The 18,142-nt window shown below is 41.9% G+C and overlaps 1 protein-coding gene across 1 annotated transcript in view; it reads left to right on the top strand.

The window, feature by feature from the left end:
* si:dkey-288a3.2 (protein phosphatase 1 regulatory subunit 37) overlaps nucleotides 1–18,142 on the top strand; it is a 181,574-nt gene that overhangs the window by 56,426 nt on the left and 107,006 nt on the right. The window contains exons 9-10 of the mRNA XM_067992178.1: nucleotides 6,728–6,869; nucleotides 8,056–8,222. Of these exons, the coding sequence (XP_067848279.1) occupies nucleotides 6,728–6,869; nucleotides 8,056–8,222 (309 nt within the window). The remainder of the gene's footprint in view (nucleotides 1–6,727; nucleotides 6,870–8,055; nucleotides 8,223–18,142) is intronic.

Raw genomic sequence — 18,142 nt, 5'->3', positions numbered from 1 at the left:
CTTCAGTGCATTACCCCAGTAATAGTAAATGTGGATGCTGTTCTTGCTTACAATAAAGCAGGCCACACAAGAGATCCCACAGACAGCACTGAGATGAATAACCAGTTAATCATTTTTTGGCAGTTGTAGTTGAGTTAGGACAGCTCCCTGTTCTTTGATCTATAATATCCACTTGACCAGGCAATCAGCACCTTAGTTTAATATCTCATCTGAAGGATGGCACCTCTGTCAATGGAGCACTCCCGCACTGTTGCATTTGTATTATAAGTTCAAACTCCTGGAGTGGGGCTTGAACTCATAACCTTCTGGCCCAGAGCCAAGAGCGCTACTAACTGCGGAAAACTGATACACTTATCACCATATGTTTGGCTGTGCTACTCAGCAGCTATGATCAGTCTTATCCAGTGCCTGTTGTTAGAGTGAGCAGCTCTGTGCTTCGCTGTTCCATTAAGATTTGTCATTTTCTAGGTCATTCCATCCCAGGCAGCGTTTTCCTTTACCCAGTTATGGACATCTCTAAAATGCTTTCAGCTATCTTTCAGTGTCTCCTTAGCCTAGGAGGGTGTTATCTGCCTTATCAGGCTATCTCTCTCAGGCCATTTTCCTTTTCTGGAGAGGGAGTTGGAATCGCTGCAAATTTCCAAAATTAAGCTCCCATTTTTCAGGGCTTGCTTTATGAGAACTTTGACTGGAGCAATCCTTCCATTATTCATGTGACGTGCTTCTGCCACTTTCTATATTTGTCTTGGTTAGACAGTGGAATGCACTGTTTTTAATGTGGGTGAGCTTAATAGTGAATTTGCAAAGTAGGATTGGTGCAATTTGTTCCCATGGCAGATTGAGAATGTACAGTGTACATTTGACTCCATTTCAGTGCCAACATAGAGAAAAAAATCATAGTCTTGAAGTGTTGAAAACTTGATTTGCAGCCTTACAGTGATATGATTGACCGATTATTATGGTATAGGAAGTAGTGCAGGGGATTTTACCCTGAGCTGAAGCTCTGAGACTGATGCATTGCAAGCTATGAGCTCGCACAAATTAGGAACAGCTGATCTCACCAAATCTTCTGGGATTGGCCTCCTTGTATATTTATTGTGAGGTCCAAGCATCGATTGTGCATTCAACAGGGAACTCAACGCATGCGTGGTGGTGGAGGAAGGCCGGGGTGGGGGGGAGATTGGAATCCAGTGCACTTGCAGCTGTAAAAGCAGCTGCCAATAAAGAGGGTGTTAATTTTGTTGGCAGCAGGACCCTCACAGGCAGCAAGTGGATCACAAGTAAGAAAGAAGCTTGCATTTATGTAGCACATTTCACATCCTCAGGACATCCCAAAGCTCTTCACAGCCAACAAAGTACTTTTGAACTCACATGTCATGTAGGCAAACGCAGTAGCCAATTTGTGCACAGCATGATCCCACAAATAGCAATGAGATGAATGACCAGTTAATCAATTTTAGAGGTGCTGGTTGAGGGATAAATGTTGGCTGAGACAGCTCCTTGCTCTTCTTCAAATAAGCGCCATGGGATCTTTTATGTCTACTTGAACAGACAGATGGAGCCTCGGTTTAGCTTTGATCTGAAAAACGGCACCTCCAACAGTGCAGCATGCCCTCAGTACTGCATTGATTATGTGCTGAAGCCTATAGAGCGGGGCTTACACCCACAACCTTCTGACTCAATGATGAGAGTGTTATCATTGAGTCAAGGCTGACAGTGTGAATTGCTGGAAAGCAATGTCACATGAACCTATCAAGAATCCCAGCAAGTATTGATTCCACTATGGAACTGGTCCTTCAAGAACTGGATCAAAGAAGGGTTGCCTGTTTGGCGCTCCAGTGCACCCTGCCTGTAGGACAGTCATTCTAGTGTGGGAGGAGGTGGCCCAAATGGTCAATACCGTTTGCTACAGTCAGAAGATTTGGGAGCAGATGAAGAAGCCTCTGTTGATGAGGGAGTTGAATGGCGCTTGCTGTTAGTAATGAGCAAATTGTCTAGTAACTTGTGTCGAGGAAGAGATACCCCGTGAATTGCGAATCGCCACATGTTGCTGGACGATTTGCCATTAGCCTTGCAAAAACAGCAGCCTGCCCTCAACTCCCATCAGTCTTGTGAAGTTGTTGCATTTGCACATTAATTAACTATTAAACTAACTGCAGAAAGTTAGGGCTTGTATTTAACAGTGTAAGTACATTTTTAATGAGGAGATTTATGTTCCAATAATGCCAATCAACTTCAGCCCAGAAAGGAAACAATTTAAACCATGGGGTCTCATTCCTACAGATAGTAAAAAGTTGTTAACGATTTTTTCAATTTTAAATTTAAATTTAATTTATTTTCTTCACTCTTCCTTTCTGTCTCTTTTTTTCTATCTTTCATAATCCACTCTTTCTTTCCCTCACTTTATTTTTCTTTCTGTATCTGATTTGACTCTAATTCACCCTCCTTCTCCGTCGTTCCTCTGTTTCTTTCTCAGTCCTTAAATTTAATTGGTTAAGGAGATAGGCTGTTGGTCCCGTCGTTCACCAAGGTCCCAGATGACCCATTGCCCTCGCCTTAACTTACAGGGCAAACATTTTTCGAGCTAAAGGTTGAGGGAAAAAGTCTAACTAATGGGGCACACTGCGAGATACCCCAATCCAGCAAATCCTGTGCCAATATTATGTAGGTAAGTAGCACAGGCAGATAAACATCCTGAAAAGTTGCTACATCTGATATGCCAACCCGTGCTGAAGGTTCTACTCTGTATTTCCAGCATTTTCTGTTTTTATTTTAATTTCCAGCATTTGCAGTTTCTTTTTTTTATATTCAATTAAGCGGGTTCTGTTTATAGTGGAGGGGATCATTTTATGAGTCTCCACCGCAGGCGGGCGAGGGCACCTGCTGGTACCAAAGACTAGTAAAATTACCCCTAGGATATAACAGGAGGATATGAGGTTTTAAGCACTTAAGGGGGTTATGTGACTAAAATGAAACACTGTGTCATTCAGCAGGAGATGCTGTAAAATCTAACTCCTTGTACTGGCACATAGGTCATATAAACATGCAGCATAGTAGTATTTTGAATCAAAAACTATTTATCTGTTTCTAATCTCCTGATTCTAGCTAAATTTTTGCCTCCCTAGCCCAGCTTTTAGAAGTTAGGCACTAAAAATAGGCTGTAAATCTGAGTGGAACGTTTCTCACTAAAACAAAATATTCCACATGTACCAGTTTAATGCAAATTAGATGTCTGTAATTAGTTCTAGAGTGGTAATTTAGTGCACAAAAATAATTATTCAAAACCTGTTTTTTCCAATTAATGCCCAAGACAAAAAAGTCTGGTTTACCCTTCCCCCCCCTCCCTAAAGAAAACAAAAACACTGCGGTAATGTATCATTATATCATCTAAACAAACTTTTAAATAGCCAGGCTGTAAAGAAAAATGTTGTAAGATGTGTTTCGTGTGAAGTTTTTTTTTAAAAACTGCCTGAGTAAGAAGGGACATTGCATATATCAGGAGTGTATGGGTTAGTTAGCTAGTTAAGGCTTGTGTAATCGAGAGGCATTTTCCAAAGTTTTTCTTGAAATTGGGCCATGGGATTTTGTGCCTCTTCCAGGAATTGGCAGAATTCATTTTATGATGAAACATAGAAACATAGAAACATAGAAAACAGGAGCAAGAGTAGGCCATTCGGCCCTTCGGAACTGCTCCACCATTCAAAATGATCATGGCTGATCGTCCAACTCAGTACCCTGTTCCCGCTTTTTCCCCATATCCCTTGATCCCTTTAGCATTAAGAAATATAGCTATCTCCTCCTTGAATACATCTAATGACTTGGCCTCCACTGCCTTCTGTGGTAGAGAATTCCACAGGTTCACCACCCTCTGAGTGAAGAAATTCGTCCTCATCTCAGTTCTAAATGGAAGTGTTCCTGATGCAGAGCTTCACATGATAGGACCACGTATTGGAAATTCCAGAGTAAAGGTCAGTGCCCCCACAATGAACAAGGAATTACGCGGGCCACAAATCAAGTGCAGTAATCTCCTTACCCAAATTCCCGACATGCACTCCCAGCACCCAAAGCTCTGTGCCAGGGGGGGCTAAATTAGAACATTCTACCAGCAGCTGGGCAAGTCAGTGTGTAAAGTGTTGTCAGTTGTGCCTCAGTTGGTAGCACTCTCGCCTCTCAGTCAGGAGGTCGTGGATTCAAGTCCCACTCCATAGTTCTGAGCACAAAATCTAGGCTCACACTCCACTGCAGTGTTGAAGGCATGCTGCACCGTCGCAGGTGCCGTCTCTCAGATGAGAGGTTAAATTGCAGCCCAGTCTACCCTCTCAGGTGGACATAAAAGATCCCATCACACTATTTCGAAGAAAAGCAGGGGAGTTCTCCCCGGTGTCCTGCCAAATATTTATCTCTCAACCAACTTCACTAAAACAGATTATTTGATCATTATCACATTGCTGTTTGTGGGATCTTGCTGTGCGCAAATTGGTTGCCATATTTCCTGCATTACAACAGTGACTACACTTCATCAGTACCTCAATGGCTGTAAAGTGCTTTGGGACATCCTGAGGTCATGAAAGGCGCTATATAAATGCAAGTCTTTTTTTTAGTGAATAGCGGAAGCATTAATGACTGTCTCTTTTCATACAAAGAAGGTCCTTTCATCAGTACCACTTTTAATAACCAAACAATAATAAGAATTATTATTTCCAGATCCCCCTTGGCTTAATGAGTAAATATATTGCATGGTGTGCAACTGAGCCACATGGACTAGAACATCTCAGGTTTGATCCGTGATCTGTCCTAAATTAGCTGATATCAGTTGAGGCAGAGATAGAGCACGTTACTGGCCTCAGCACCCCTGGGTTAGGAAGGGGCAAAATTCAGCCTGTGTTTCCACTCTTACTATCCAGTGACTCCTGCAAAAAAGTTTGCATGTGTGGACAAGGAGTGAGGAGAAGATTAGGTTCAGCTATGGTATCCCCCACAGTCAATCAGCCTACCAATACTCATTGTTTATGCTCACACATGAAGAATACCACCTGGGTGAGGTAATTGAGGGTGACTGGGACCTGGGGAACTATACCCCTGCATGCATCAGTGCCTTCAGGAGAGGAAAAAATGAACATTTGGGAGGTGGTTGGGGGGGAAAGAAAAATAATAATTATTAAATTTAGTATCTTTGGTCTTGAAATTACACTCGAATACTTATTTTAAAGGTTGCATATAGTGACACCACAGGTCCTGGCCAGAATGGAGATGTGGTTTGCTGTAACTCCCACTGTAGGTCCTCCCCCACCTCCAACTCGTTGGCTGACACAGTGGTGTCAATACTCATTGCGGGGACATACAGCAAACCACATCTATTTAAACAGAGTCTCCAAGAGCTACTGTAAACAGAGCTCATGACCGAAACTACAGCAATGTCTCCCAATAAATGCAGGATTATTTCTCCATCAAAATGCAGTGAGTGGAGGATAGTTAAATAATACAAATTATGTGCTAAAATCAATCCCAGTCACTTACAGCAGTGCGGTCTCCAGGCGTGATTGATGGGGGAATTACCCAATCATCTCCAGTCTGGCCAGGACCTGTGGTGTCACTATATGCAGCCGTAAGTCCCACCGTAAATCCCGCCCTGCCTCCAACTCATTGCTGATGCAGTGGTGTCAATATTCATTGCATATTTCAAATGGGCTAATGCCTCCAGTTAAATGGCAAGAGTGTATTTCAGTTGCACGCATCACCTATTTATCTCACAATTTCTAATTTAAAGGCTTGGTTTTTAACTGACTCTTCAAATTGATATTTGGGTGTTATTGTTAAAACAGTCCTGATGACATGATAGAAACGCCCGGGAGGAGTTGCTGAGCCTGACAGTAAAAGGGGGCGAATTAACAGCAGCAGAGCTGCAGTGTACTCAGGGGGAGGTTTGATTTTGTTATTTGTTATATGTTGTAAGCAAAGTTGTTGTTAGATTTTCGGGAGTGTTGAGACAATAAGAACTGAAGTGCTGTCTCCTGTAGTGTGCTCTTACCTGATGTTACATGTTTCATAAGCTTGTTTGTGCAGCGGTGATTCCCAGCCCGAGGCACTGGATAAATCCAGTTCCCAGCGCTCTCTTCTGTAACCTGCAAAATGGATATACAAAGCTCATAAACTGGCAACAACGCACATGTAGGATTTTTGCACAGCAATTTTAGACTTCAAGGTTTTGCTGACTGTTTCCCTCCTGTTATACTGGCAGAAGTCAGAAATGTCCCTCCCGGGTTGAAAAGTTGACAGTTTTGAAATCTTCACTTTTCTGGTCTGCTCAGCAACATACTGATGCAGTACCTGATTTCTACCATTAAGTGCTGTTATTGAGCTATTTAAATGCTTCAGCAGCTCCCAGTGGCAGAAACTGCCAGAAACTCTGCAGTGTTACAATGTAAAACATCTTTCTCACTGCTATGATGTAGCTCAAAGAAAAGGTAATACTTTTGCTGGACCTTGCACCAAGGGAATCCAAATCCCTGACTTTACTATAAGCATCTATGCCAGACAGAAGGTATAACACAGTTTTTATTTTCTGTTCTGATGAAAGGTCATCGACCTGAAATGTTAACTCTGTTTCTCTCTCCATAGATGCTGTCTGACCTGCTCAGTGTTTTCAGCATTTTCTGTTTTTATTTCAGATTTCCAGCATCTGCAGTATTTTGCTTTTGTTTTATTTTCTGTGTTGTTTTCCTTTTAGCCTAATTTAACTTGTCTGGAGACGCTGAACCTAGGTCATAATCCGCTCAGCAACGAAGGAATCCATAGACTTAAAGAAGCGCTGATAGCTAATCGATCAGTTGTACGACTAGGACTGGCATCAACAGCAATAACTTGTGAAGGTAATGTCTAGAAATACTGTGCGAAATCCTATATTCCTATTGCAGTTTTAAACTAAGACATGTAGGGCTAGAAGAATCTAGCAGCCTTGCCAATATTTCCACATATGAACAATGGCCGAGTTGTATGCTCTAATTTCTGTGGTTCTATAATATATCAGCCCATATTATAGGTTACATTTGCCTCTGGCCAAAACCTATTAAAAGAGCAAAACTCTTACTTACAAATGTTTAATTTCAATCTTTATATTTGTTTAACTTATTTAGCTTCTTTTAATTTTTAAAAGTGACAAAACTTGGATTCAGGCTTTTGGGTTGTGAAAACTGCTGATTATTGATGAATTAGCAGGAAAACCAGTGAACGAGCTGGGATTGGATCCCAGAGCTTCCTGGTACTTGAACCTGTTTTTTGAGTATTACCTAGTGAACCATCTGTGCACTGATAATAAAAACAGAAAATGCTGGGAACAGTCAGCAGGTCAGGCAGCATCTGTGGAGAGAGATGTGCTGCTTAGAATTGAGGTGCTTCACCTTGGAATGTTGAAGAAAAACTGAGATTGTCCGGCCCGTCCAGCTGGAATCTTACCTCCATTGTCTGTCTATAGCCCTGACTCTCTTAACTTTTCAAATGGAGAACATGCGGTCTTTGAAAGATGTTGAGGGGTTGACATCTTGCTGTGTGATATTGGTAACAAACATGTTAACACATTCATTTGAAATTGCTCGTCCACTGTTTTAATTGCGGCGTTACCGTGCTTTAAATGAGTGGGTTAAGTCCTTTGATAAAATAGCGGACAGAGGAATTTCATACAAATGTGTTGAGTCATTTGTTACTAACATTGCGCAGCACGATTTTTAGAGAGAATCATCAACAGAAAGCATTGGAGATACTGAGCAGATCAAGTGACATCCGACAAGAAAACCCAAGACAGTTGACTTTTCAGGTGTAAAACTTTCCCACAGAATAAAAGGTTTAATACCTGAAATGTCGACTGTCTCATATTTTCTCGACGGATGCTGCCTGACCTGCTGAGTATCTCCAGCGTTTTCCGTTTTTGTTTCAGATTGCCAGCATCCGCAGTGTTTTGCTTTTTGTTCATGATTTTAGAGAACCCAGATTTTCTGAGTATGTTCTCGGTGTAGACACAGGGGCTGATCTCCGTTCATTTGTCTTTTTATTGATCTTTAGGTGCTATAGCCACAGCTGAGTTTGTAGTAGAGAGCGCTAGGATCCTGAGGCTGGATCTTCGAAAGAACAGAATTAGAACTGGAGGTCTGATGGCCCTGACTCTAGCACTGAGACTAAATCGTTCATTGGTCAGACTGGATTTGGACAAGGAACCAAAGGGTGAGACAGTAAGTAGGAAAGGGTTGGTCAGCAAGTAACTCTTAGATATGAATTATTCCCATTAATGCCATTGCAAATTCACTTGGTACAACTTGTATCCATTTTGCACAGTTGCAGGGATAACAGCATCTAGTGTCATTCCAGGACCAAGTAGGAATAACACCAACTTAGTGATGAATGCACCATCAAAATTGAACTGGCTCCTGGCATATTGGTTAAAATTCCTGGTGAACAGTGAAAATAAGGATGAGTTTGAAATGTGACATGATCTTTGAAGGAGTTTCTCTTGTTTCTTCTCCTTTTTCTGCCAATTTTCTCCCTTCTCCTCACAACCATTAGCATTTTGCTGGGTACAGTTCAATGGGTGCCAATTACCCCAAGGCATTTTGCCTAAATCATATTTTGTCATGTGTCAGGCCAAGTCCGATCCTTTCCTCACCCAATATCTACATTCAAGCGCTGCTGTTGAGTGATATCAGTTGCGGTGCCCTATTATAGAAAGGGGATAGATTCACCAGGTTAATACCAAGGAGGAGAAACTACAGTTACGAGGTGAAACTTGAAATACAGGGACCAACTGGAATAGAGAAGGCTAAGGGTAGATAAGTACATGAGGGAGAAAGGAATAGAAGGATGTGCTCATAGGGTTAGATGAAATGGGTGTGAGAAGGCTCTTGTGGAGTATAAACACTAGCATAAAACAGTTGGGCTGAATGGCCTGTTTTTGTGCAGTAATTCTATGTAATTGTTGTTTTAAAAACAATTAAGTAGGGTTTTGGTAGACCAATAGAAAAAAAAACTCTTCCCTCTGATTGGGGAGTCAATGACAATGAGTCATCAATTTAAAATTATTACTAAGAGAATGGGGATAGAAAATATTTCTTTACTCAAAGAGTTGTTGGAGCATGGAATGCTTTGTCACAGACAGTAATTGAGCTAGAGACCAATATAGGAAATTTAGGGTCTTTCCCAGAGATTCGTGGACCTGGACAATAGTTCAGACAAAGAAAGCTATCCTGACACGGTAGTTTTGTTAATCAAAGTGGTTATTTATTTAATGAGTCAAAAAGAGCACATGGCAAGCATGAAGCAACTCAATCGACACATGGATTACTCTACCGGATAATACAAGTGGTGGTTCGCAACGTACTTTATTTAATGATTTAAAAAGGAGTACATAAGCACGCATGAAGCAAAGTGAGCAAGTAGCACATACAACCTTTATAAAGCATCAAGGCAGCCGTCTAGGTCCAGGCAAAGGGTGTCGATCGCTGCGGTAACAGGTGCGTCGTGGAGGCATGATGTGTCGGGGTACTTTGATTCATCAAAATTTTCCTCTTCGTTCCAGTTCAGTAGTAAAGTATCCAAGTTCTGTGCCTTCTCATCAAAGTTTGTCTTCTCATCAAAGTTTAGAAACAAATTCCTTTTGTTAAAGTTCAGAAGCAAAGGCTTTTTATCAAAGTTCAGAAGTACAGTCTGTTCGTCATAGTTCAGAAGTAAAGTCTTTTTGTCAAAGTTTAGAAACAAACTATTGTTGGAGGAGCTCATTGCAAAAGTTGTACAACTGTTGCTCCTGTAATGTTGACCATTTAAGCTTCTACAATGTCCATTTTCATATTCTTTTTTAGCTGACAGGGTGTGCTCCAAGTTATGAGAAGGCCCAGTTTGGCCACTCACCCATTGTAGCATTAATGATGGATGGTTGGTTGTACCACTCAAGAACCGTGCGAACCCACTGTATGTACTCCTTTTGTTTTGAGAACCAGGTTGTTGTTGAGCACCAAAGAACCAACGTCATTAGAATCTTCTCGAAGCTTCTCGAAGCTTCTGTCTTTCATGCTTATCGGTTGTTATTGAAAACCGCAGCTTGTTGATGTTTCTGCACTCTGCTGCTTTTGCAGTTTTAAACTTATGTTCAAATGTCCAGTTTAAACTGACTACACTTTGCTGTCTTTGCAGTTGTGAATTTATACTGTCCAAATGTCCAAAGGTAATTTCAAGGGGTGAGTTAACCCTTGCTTTCACATGTACTGTAAATGTACTGTCTAAATGAATGTCCAAATTCTTAAAGGGACGAGTTAACCCTTTACGGTGAATTGTCCAGTAGATTGTCCGTGCACATCAATGTCCAAATGTAATGTTAAGAGACAAGTTAACCCTTGCTTTCAACTGTACTGTAAACGTACTGTCCAAGTGAATATCCAAATCCTTAAAGGGACTAGTTAACCTTTTATGTTGAAACATCCAACAATTCAAAAGAGTAAAATGGGGTCTGGCCCAATGTTCAAAATCCTTACACCGTTGCATCTTTTATGGGGAAAGTGAATAAATATTTGAAGATGTGGAAGATACAGGGCTATAGTGAGGGAGCAAGTTGGTGGGATTAATTGTGGGTTGCTCTAACAATGAACAGGCACAGACACAATGGGCCTTTACTTATGTACTGTTATCTTATATGGTTCTATGGCTCTATTATTCATTTAAAAGCATATATTCTTGGTTAAATAATGACTTCATAGGGGGATTCCTAAGCCTGAACTAAGATAGAAGAGCAAAATGCTTTATTTAATTTATATATGCATAAATAAACTATGATCAATTCTTACAGCATCCAGCTGTGTTTCCCTGCAGGCACTTATGGTACAGTATTAACTTGTATATAGGAGGAAAAAATCAGTTCAAATAGTGGGCATGGCCTAAATTATTCCTGCCTGTTCAGTTAGGCATTAAAGACCCCATGGTGCTATTTGAAGAAGAGCAGAAAGTTCTCCACTTGTCAAGGCTAACTTTCCTCCTTCGACCAACACCACCAAAAATAAATAAGTTACTCATCCATCTTATTGTGGGATCATGCTGTGTGCAAATTAACTGCTGCATCTTTCTATGTAACAACAGTAATTTCTGTGAAGCATTGAGAGATGTTTCTCAGTGATGTGAAATGATACAATGATATATAAATGAAAGTCTTTCTTAATGTCAAAGTTTAAAAATATTTTGGTAAGCTGGAAAAGTGAAAGTACCTCGAAACAACCTCTATGTCATTTTAAAGTTAGTAATTAAATTTACAATAAAATCATATCTCTGAACGGATTTGTTTTTAAAGGACTACTCAAATGATAGGAGTTTCTGTCTTCTCAAGTTTAAATAAAAAACCCTGCTCTATATTTAGTTAAACAACTTATTTCCTCTGTTCTGCAAAGTACTCCAAGAGGCCTTTCTGTGCATGAGGAGTGCTGTAGAAATGTAGATCATATTTTTAAGTAAAAACAAAACTTACTACCCAGTAGTTGGCTTCTTAATTGCAATTGGTATTTTGCTGTATTTCTGAGCTTGGATGCTGAAAAATGATATTCTGTGGCTCTGCCTGGACTCCTGACACCCTGTCACTGATGCACTGAAATCAATGAGTAGTGGAAAGTGTGGAGCTCTACATGCTTTATCATCTCAGCATAGGCCTTATCCTGGAGTATTTCTTTAAAATATTGTAATAGACTAAATTAGAGCAGTGTAGCAGGCAAACTGCAACACTAGATTTAATTTACCTTTAAGGAATGAAATGACTGGTAGCGCATAACAAATTTTGATGCAAAAATGTACTTACTATGAATCAATTATAAACATCTGTAGCAATAATAAATGTGATTCAAATGGATTTCCATGCCTTGGGGTCTCAATGGTGTGTCTGTCAAATTGATACACAAAACTGTGTAATTGCTGTACATTTCCACAACTATACAACACTCCTCAATAATCAGGTTTCTCAGGTAATTTTTGTCCCTGATGTTGGATCGCTGTTTTGTTTCATTATTCCGTATTTCTTCCTAATTAGGAAAGAGTTAAAACCTGAGTGAGATTTTATTCAAGGAGCTTTGTTTCTTTGCTCAGTTGCTTTAGAAAAACCTGGGTTCATATTATCAGCCTTGTGATTTAATATGGAACAGGACACATTTTTAGAAGAAGAGCTTCCAATGTACCCTCACTTCACAGGATATTTATGGATGAGGACGGCTATTTGGGCCATCAAAGTTAATCCACCCAGAAAGATACTAAAGTCCCCCCATTTTAGCATCCAGTTGTTTTAAAAGAAGATTCCAGAGTTTTTGCCTCTACTATTCCTGGAAGTTTATTCCACACATTGACCACTCTTTTTGTGAAGAAGAATTTCCTGACATCTGTCTTAATTTTACATTTTACTAATTTGAACCTGTAATCTTATCCTAATCAAGGGATATGGGGATAGGGTGGGAAAGTGGAGTTGAGGTCGAAGATCAGTGATGATCTTATTGAATGGCGGAGCAGGCTTGAGGGGCCGCATGGCCTACTCCTGCTCCTATTTCTTATGTTCTTATGTACCCCTGCAATTTTACTTAAAGTAATATCCTGGAGTTACCTTTCCTATTTCCTTGGCTGTCTTTACTTCTTCATCTCTCAGATGCCTCCTTTAGAGGCTGAAAAGCCCAAGTTTCTCCAGTCTTTCCTTATAACTCTGACCTTTTGATTCGAGGGGGTAAATTTTAACCCGGAGCTGGGAAGAGGGCAGGGTGGGGGGGAGAATTCCTGATGGGAAACCTGGAAGTACGGATTTCCCAGACGTCCTTACGATTTTGAAGTAAAGGCATCTTGTATTGCTTTTTTTGTCAGTTTCCCGCCCGACAGGCCAGCCTGATTGACAGGGGGTCATCGGGGGTCGGTCATCAGGGGTCGGGAGTCATGGTGGGTTGGGAGTCATTGGTGGGGGGGGTCGGTCACAGGGGGTCGGGAATTATCGGGGGGTCAGGGGTCATTGGGGGTGGGGGTCATCCGGGGGTCAGTCATCGGGGAGATCGGAGATTGTGGGGGCGGAGATCATGGTGGGGGCGGGATCGAAGATCGTTAGGGGTGGGTCGGAGATTGTGGGGTGGGGGTCGCTGCAAGTAGGCTTGTTGGGCCTGGGGGTTAACATTCCTGCTTCTCCGGGCCCACAAGCCGTGAGATAAAGGACTTACCTACTGTTTTGGGCCTTCTCACCTCCTCTCGCGTGGCTTGAAGCAGAAGGCCTGGGAATCCTGGCCCCCAGGAGTTAAAAATAAAAAAGCTGTAAAATGGAGGCCGGGAGCCTCCTTGAAAGCCTTCACTGACCGACCCACCTCCTAAGAGCGGGTTGGTCGCCCGCCCTTTGTCCCGCCTCCATTAAAACCGGAAGTGGACGGGTTGATGGCAAGTTGGGATCGTGTTTTAATTTGTTATAATTTTTACCTCCCCACCTGCCCCCAACCCACCCATTCGTGGGGTTAAAATTTTCTCTCTTGTCTCAGTGATCAGATCTAGACACCAGTACTCAAGGTTGAATCTGACCAGAGCAGTTTGGTCACAACTTCCTCTGACTTGTACTCTACTGCTTTGGCTAGGTGGTTCAACATTCTATTGGCTTTGTTGATTTTTTTTATTTTTTTATTCGTTCACGGGATGTGGGCATCGCTGGCAAGGCCGGCATTTATTGCCCATCCCTGATTGCCCTTGAGAAGGTGGTGGTGAGCCGCCTTCTTGAACCGCTGCAGTCCGTGTGGTGACGGTTCTCCTACAGTGCTGTTAGGAAGGGAGTTCCAGGATTTTGACCCAGCGACAATGAAGGAACGGCGATATATTTCCAAGTCGGGATGGTGTGTGACTTGGAGGGGAACGTGCAGGTGGTGTTGTTCCCATGCGCCTGCTGCCCTTGTCCTTCTAGGTGGTAGAGGTCGCGGGTTTGGGAGGTGCTGTCGAAGAAGCCTTGGCGAGTTGCTGCAGTGCATCCTGTGGATGGTGCACACTGCAGCCACAGTGCGCCGGTGGTGAAGGGAGTGAATGTTTAGGGTGGTGGATGGGGTGCCAATCAAGCGGGCTGCTTTATCTTGGATGGTGTCGAGCTTCTTGAGTGTTGTTGGAGCTGCACTCATCCAGGCAAGTGGAGAGTATTCCATCACACTCCTGACTTGTGCCTTGTAGATGGTGGAAAGGCTCTGCATTGGTTGGACATGTTGCTCATTGAGCCTAGTAAGGCTCTTTCAGCTTCCGTGTAGCTATTTCAACACCATTCATGGCGTGTCACTTTCCTTATGTGAAATACTTTACAGTTATCCTTTTAAGGAGGGGATGTTATAGTCAGTAACCCCTCTTCCTCTCCCAAAGATAGTCAGAATTATTTGTTACTGTTTAGTATTGAAAAGGCCTACTGATGGCTCTTTAGATTTGATGGAGCAGGATGCAGTTTTGTATTTGCAGTGCCCCAGGACAAGGTGCAGAGTGAGAGAGGAATGAATTAGCTCTAAGTAGCCCATTAAACCATGTGACTGGAAAAAGACTGGGTACAGGTTGCTTGCCCAAACCATCTTGGCCAGAGAATGTTGCATGCCTTTTGGGGAAGGGTCTAAAAAAGGAAAAATAATTTTAAAAAAGAAATTGTTTTGATGTTTGCCAGGAAAATGCTGATTGCAAACTATATCCCATACTTGCAGCTTGTTAGAAAATATTGCAATCTCCTTTATTGTGTTATCTATATTACAAACATATCTGCACACCTTAGTGTGTCAACTGAGGTGGCTAAATATTTGTCTGCAAAATCTGGCCTATACTATATTTTCTTCTTCTTCACACTTGTACAGCTGTATGCAGTACTCAGGAGAGGCCATGTCCCACAGCTATCATTACACATGTTTTCATTTGCAGTGGTTTCCTCACAGCTGTACCCTATGTCTTAATGAACACACCAGTCGACCACCACTGTCCTCTCCGTTAAACAAAAAAAAGGACTTATTGAATTTAAGTAATTACAGTTCTCCACTTGCAGTTGCCAAGCAACCTAAACTCTGAACAATTAAATTTGTAGCCTTCCCCAAAGACTGCTGGGATATTACCAGCAGTTAAGCATCAAGCTGACCCAATAAAGGAAGCCCCAGGTGAATTCCTGAGATCAAAAAAAGGAAAAGCCAGCTTTGCTTTACTACAATTATACAATGGTTTAATTAGTCAGACACAGAATTCTCCCTTTACCAATCTAGAAAGACACTGTTAACTAGCACTCAACTGGTAGTGTTTGATCAGTTGAGTATATCTTTTGCTGTCCTTTCTGTTTCTGCAGCAGTCCAACATTGTGCAGGGGCACTGGCCAGGTCGGCAGATGCACTCTCGTTTCAATTTTGAACCATGTCATCACTGAATCTGAGCAGTTCATTGTCTCCTCATCTCAGTGGCAACTGAGATTCCAAGTTTCCATCTTACATCATTTAAAAAATACCAATTCAGATACATTCAGATATCCAGACCTACATTCATGCCTATTCCTACCATTGCCATCCATTCTCAGATTCTTCAGCTGTTTGCAGTGACCACTTCCACACTCTGTCCCCTGTTACTAATGTACTGGAGGGGTATGATTACCCAGCACTGCAGCGGTCAATTTGCTACTTTTAACATTTATGTTCAGATGTGTCTTAATAATTTCAACACTGTACAATATTATATATAAAATAATGCCTCCAAAAGAATGACAAAGCCGCAAACCAATCCAGGAAGTTCAGACGAGCTCATAAACCAACACAGTGCCAAATTTAAACCACTGAATATTTACTGTCTTGTTTCATGAGGCCATCTGAGCCCTGCTGAAATGGGGATTGTCTTCAAGAAAAAACGAGTTTGGCACACATTTAAGTAGAAGAGCCCGAAGAATAGCTATGCATCTTTTTAATTACAACAGCATCACATGCAAGGAATGGAATGATGGACTTTCGGGCAATTTACGTCACTGCTTCACGTTAGTGAATAAAATTAAATTAAATTGCCAAGCACTTTTCTCATCAAGACAGTGCTCCTTTAAGAAAAGGGTCACTAACTTTAAGGAAAAATGTTCGGTAATTTAGTTTTTAACAACTTGTCAGTAGTATGACACGATCTCACCTTGGCTCAGTGCACTCTTGCCTCTGAGTCAGAAGGTCGTGAGTTCGAGCCCCACTCCAGGAAGTGAGCACATTATTTAGGCTGACAGTCCAGTGCAGTACTGAGGGAGTACTGCAATGTTAGGGGCAGGGTAAGTAATGCTGGGTTAAGAGGGAATCATCATGCTATTTCCTCCGTCTAAGAGACGGGAAGGTTCTGAACTGCTCTGTAACTGCTGCCTGTTCTGCTGTGTGAACTGCTGAGGTGTGGGGCAAGACAACAACTCCCTCTCCAAAATAGAGGTTTCCTCGTAACAAGATGTTCAGCCTGCGGACCCAGCTGAGAACTCATTCCAAACAGGGACAGGCGTAGTAACAGTGTGACAAAGCCAGGTTCAAGGAAGAGGAGAAATGGGCGTGTGGGGGGAAATCTGGAAACAAAAGTACCACACAAACCCCTCACCCATCACTAATGTACTCTTTCAGAATCCTCATTATAGCAGCTATTCAACAATAAAAGAAAAACTCTTCTAAGGTGGACATTTATTTTTTTTATACCTCTTTGCCAGCTGTTTTTCTGTCATCCAGATTTAATATGCAATTGCATGTATTTGCATATTAAAGGGCTAATTAGCTCCTGAGAGCATGTGTGTGAGAGTGGTAATAATTAGTGCGAAAGTCGCCTGGGACCAATCTCTGGTGCATTCTTGTAGAATCCTGTGCCTTGTGCTGGTCTCTTGGAGTTAGTACTGACCATGTGCAGTTTGTAGTAGTCTTTGTTCCCAGACGCTGAGGGGCTGTACTGCATATGACTCCATTCTTGTACTTTTCGTCTCTTTGAAGTGTCTTGTCTGATCTCACTGAATGCCTGTCATTAAGCCAGATGCTGAAACTCTAGCACTGCTATCACAGCAAGTAAAAAAAAAATTCCACTTTTACTCCTTACATCATACTATATAGTCCCCGGACAGTCTGGGAGCTTAGGCCTCAGTTAACCCCTTGTACAATGTCAAGCCTCATAACAAGCTAGGGACCGGAATACCTATTGGAATTAATTTTAGCAGAACAAAAGTAGATATGGATAAGAAGTGTTATCTTTTACTCACATCTACAATTTTTTTGCTAAAATTATTGAAAACAGGAATTTCGGTGCCGATATTGTTAGGAATCTCCTTTTGCAAGCAGCTTTTTCACTGATCCCATGTGAAGCTCCATTAAAGCCTGTAGGAACATAGGAACAGGAGTAGGCCATTCAGGCCCTTGAGCCTGCTCTGCCATTCAATTAGATGTCTTTCAGCCTTTAATAAGACATGTTTTATTTTCCCAAATGGCTCAGTTGGTAAGTGTGGTGCCCAGAGCAGCCGTATAGACCAGGTAGGTTATAGGTCTGATGCCTAGTGTGCATTGAGTTAGCTGATCTCAGCCAGGGCAGCAGTTGCGATTATGCAATTGGATTCAGTACTTTTGAGGTAGTGAAGAGGGGAAAAAAATCAGCCAGGGATTCTACTCCTGATTGTTTTCCAGTGACTCCTGCCAGAAAAGTGTGCATGTGTGGACATCAGGTGAGGACAGGAAAGGGTTCAGCTGTGATGGTCTCCACAGTTGAAAAGCCTGTCAACAATCACTATCTTGACTCAAGTGGCTGAGGTATTGGAGGGTTCTCAACATTGATGGAACCATGTCCTAGCAGGAGTGAGGAAAGACAGGGGAAGAAACGGAGGGGGGAAATAGTTTTAAAAGGACATGCATCTTTGTGATGAATATCCATTCTATCATAACATGATCTGTACTGGATTTAAGCATCAGTATAACAGATTGAACAGTTATAATTATCTGGGCACTTTTGGAAATGTTCCTGCTGTTGGTGGGGAGCCTCGCTTATTTTTTTATTCATTCATGGGATGTGGGCGTCGCTGGCAAGGCCAGCATTTATTGCCCATCCCTAATTGCCCTTGAGAAGTTGGTGGTGAGCCGCCTTCTTGAACCGCTGCAGTCTGTGCGGTGAAGGTTCTCCCACAGTGCTGTTAGGTAGGGAGTTC

The sequence above is a fragment of the Heptranchias perlo genome, chromosome 10, assembly GCF_035084215.1.
Source record: "Heptranchias perlo isolate sHepPer1 chromosome 10, sHepPer1.hap1, whole genome shotgun sequence".
NCBI lineage: Eukaryota > Metazoa > Chordata > Chondrichthyes > Hexanchiformes > Hexanchidae > Heptranchias > Heptranchias perlo.
This window is presented reverse-complemented; position numbering and strand designations above follow the sequence as displayed.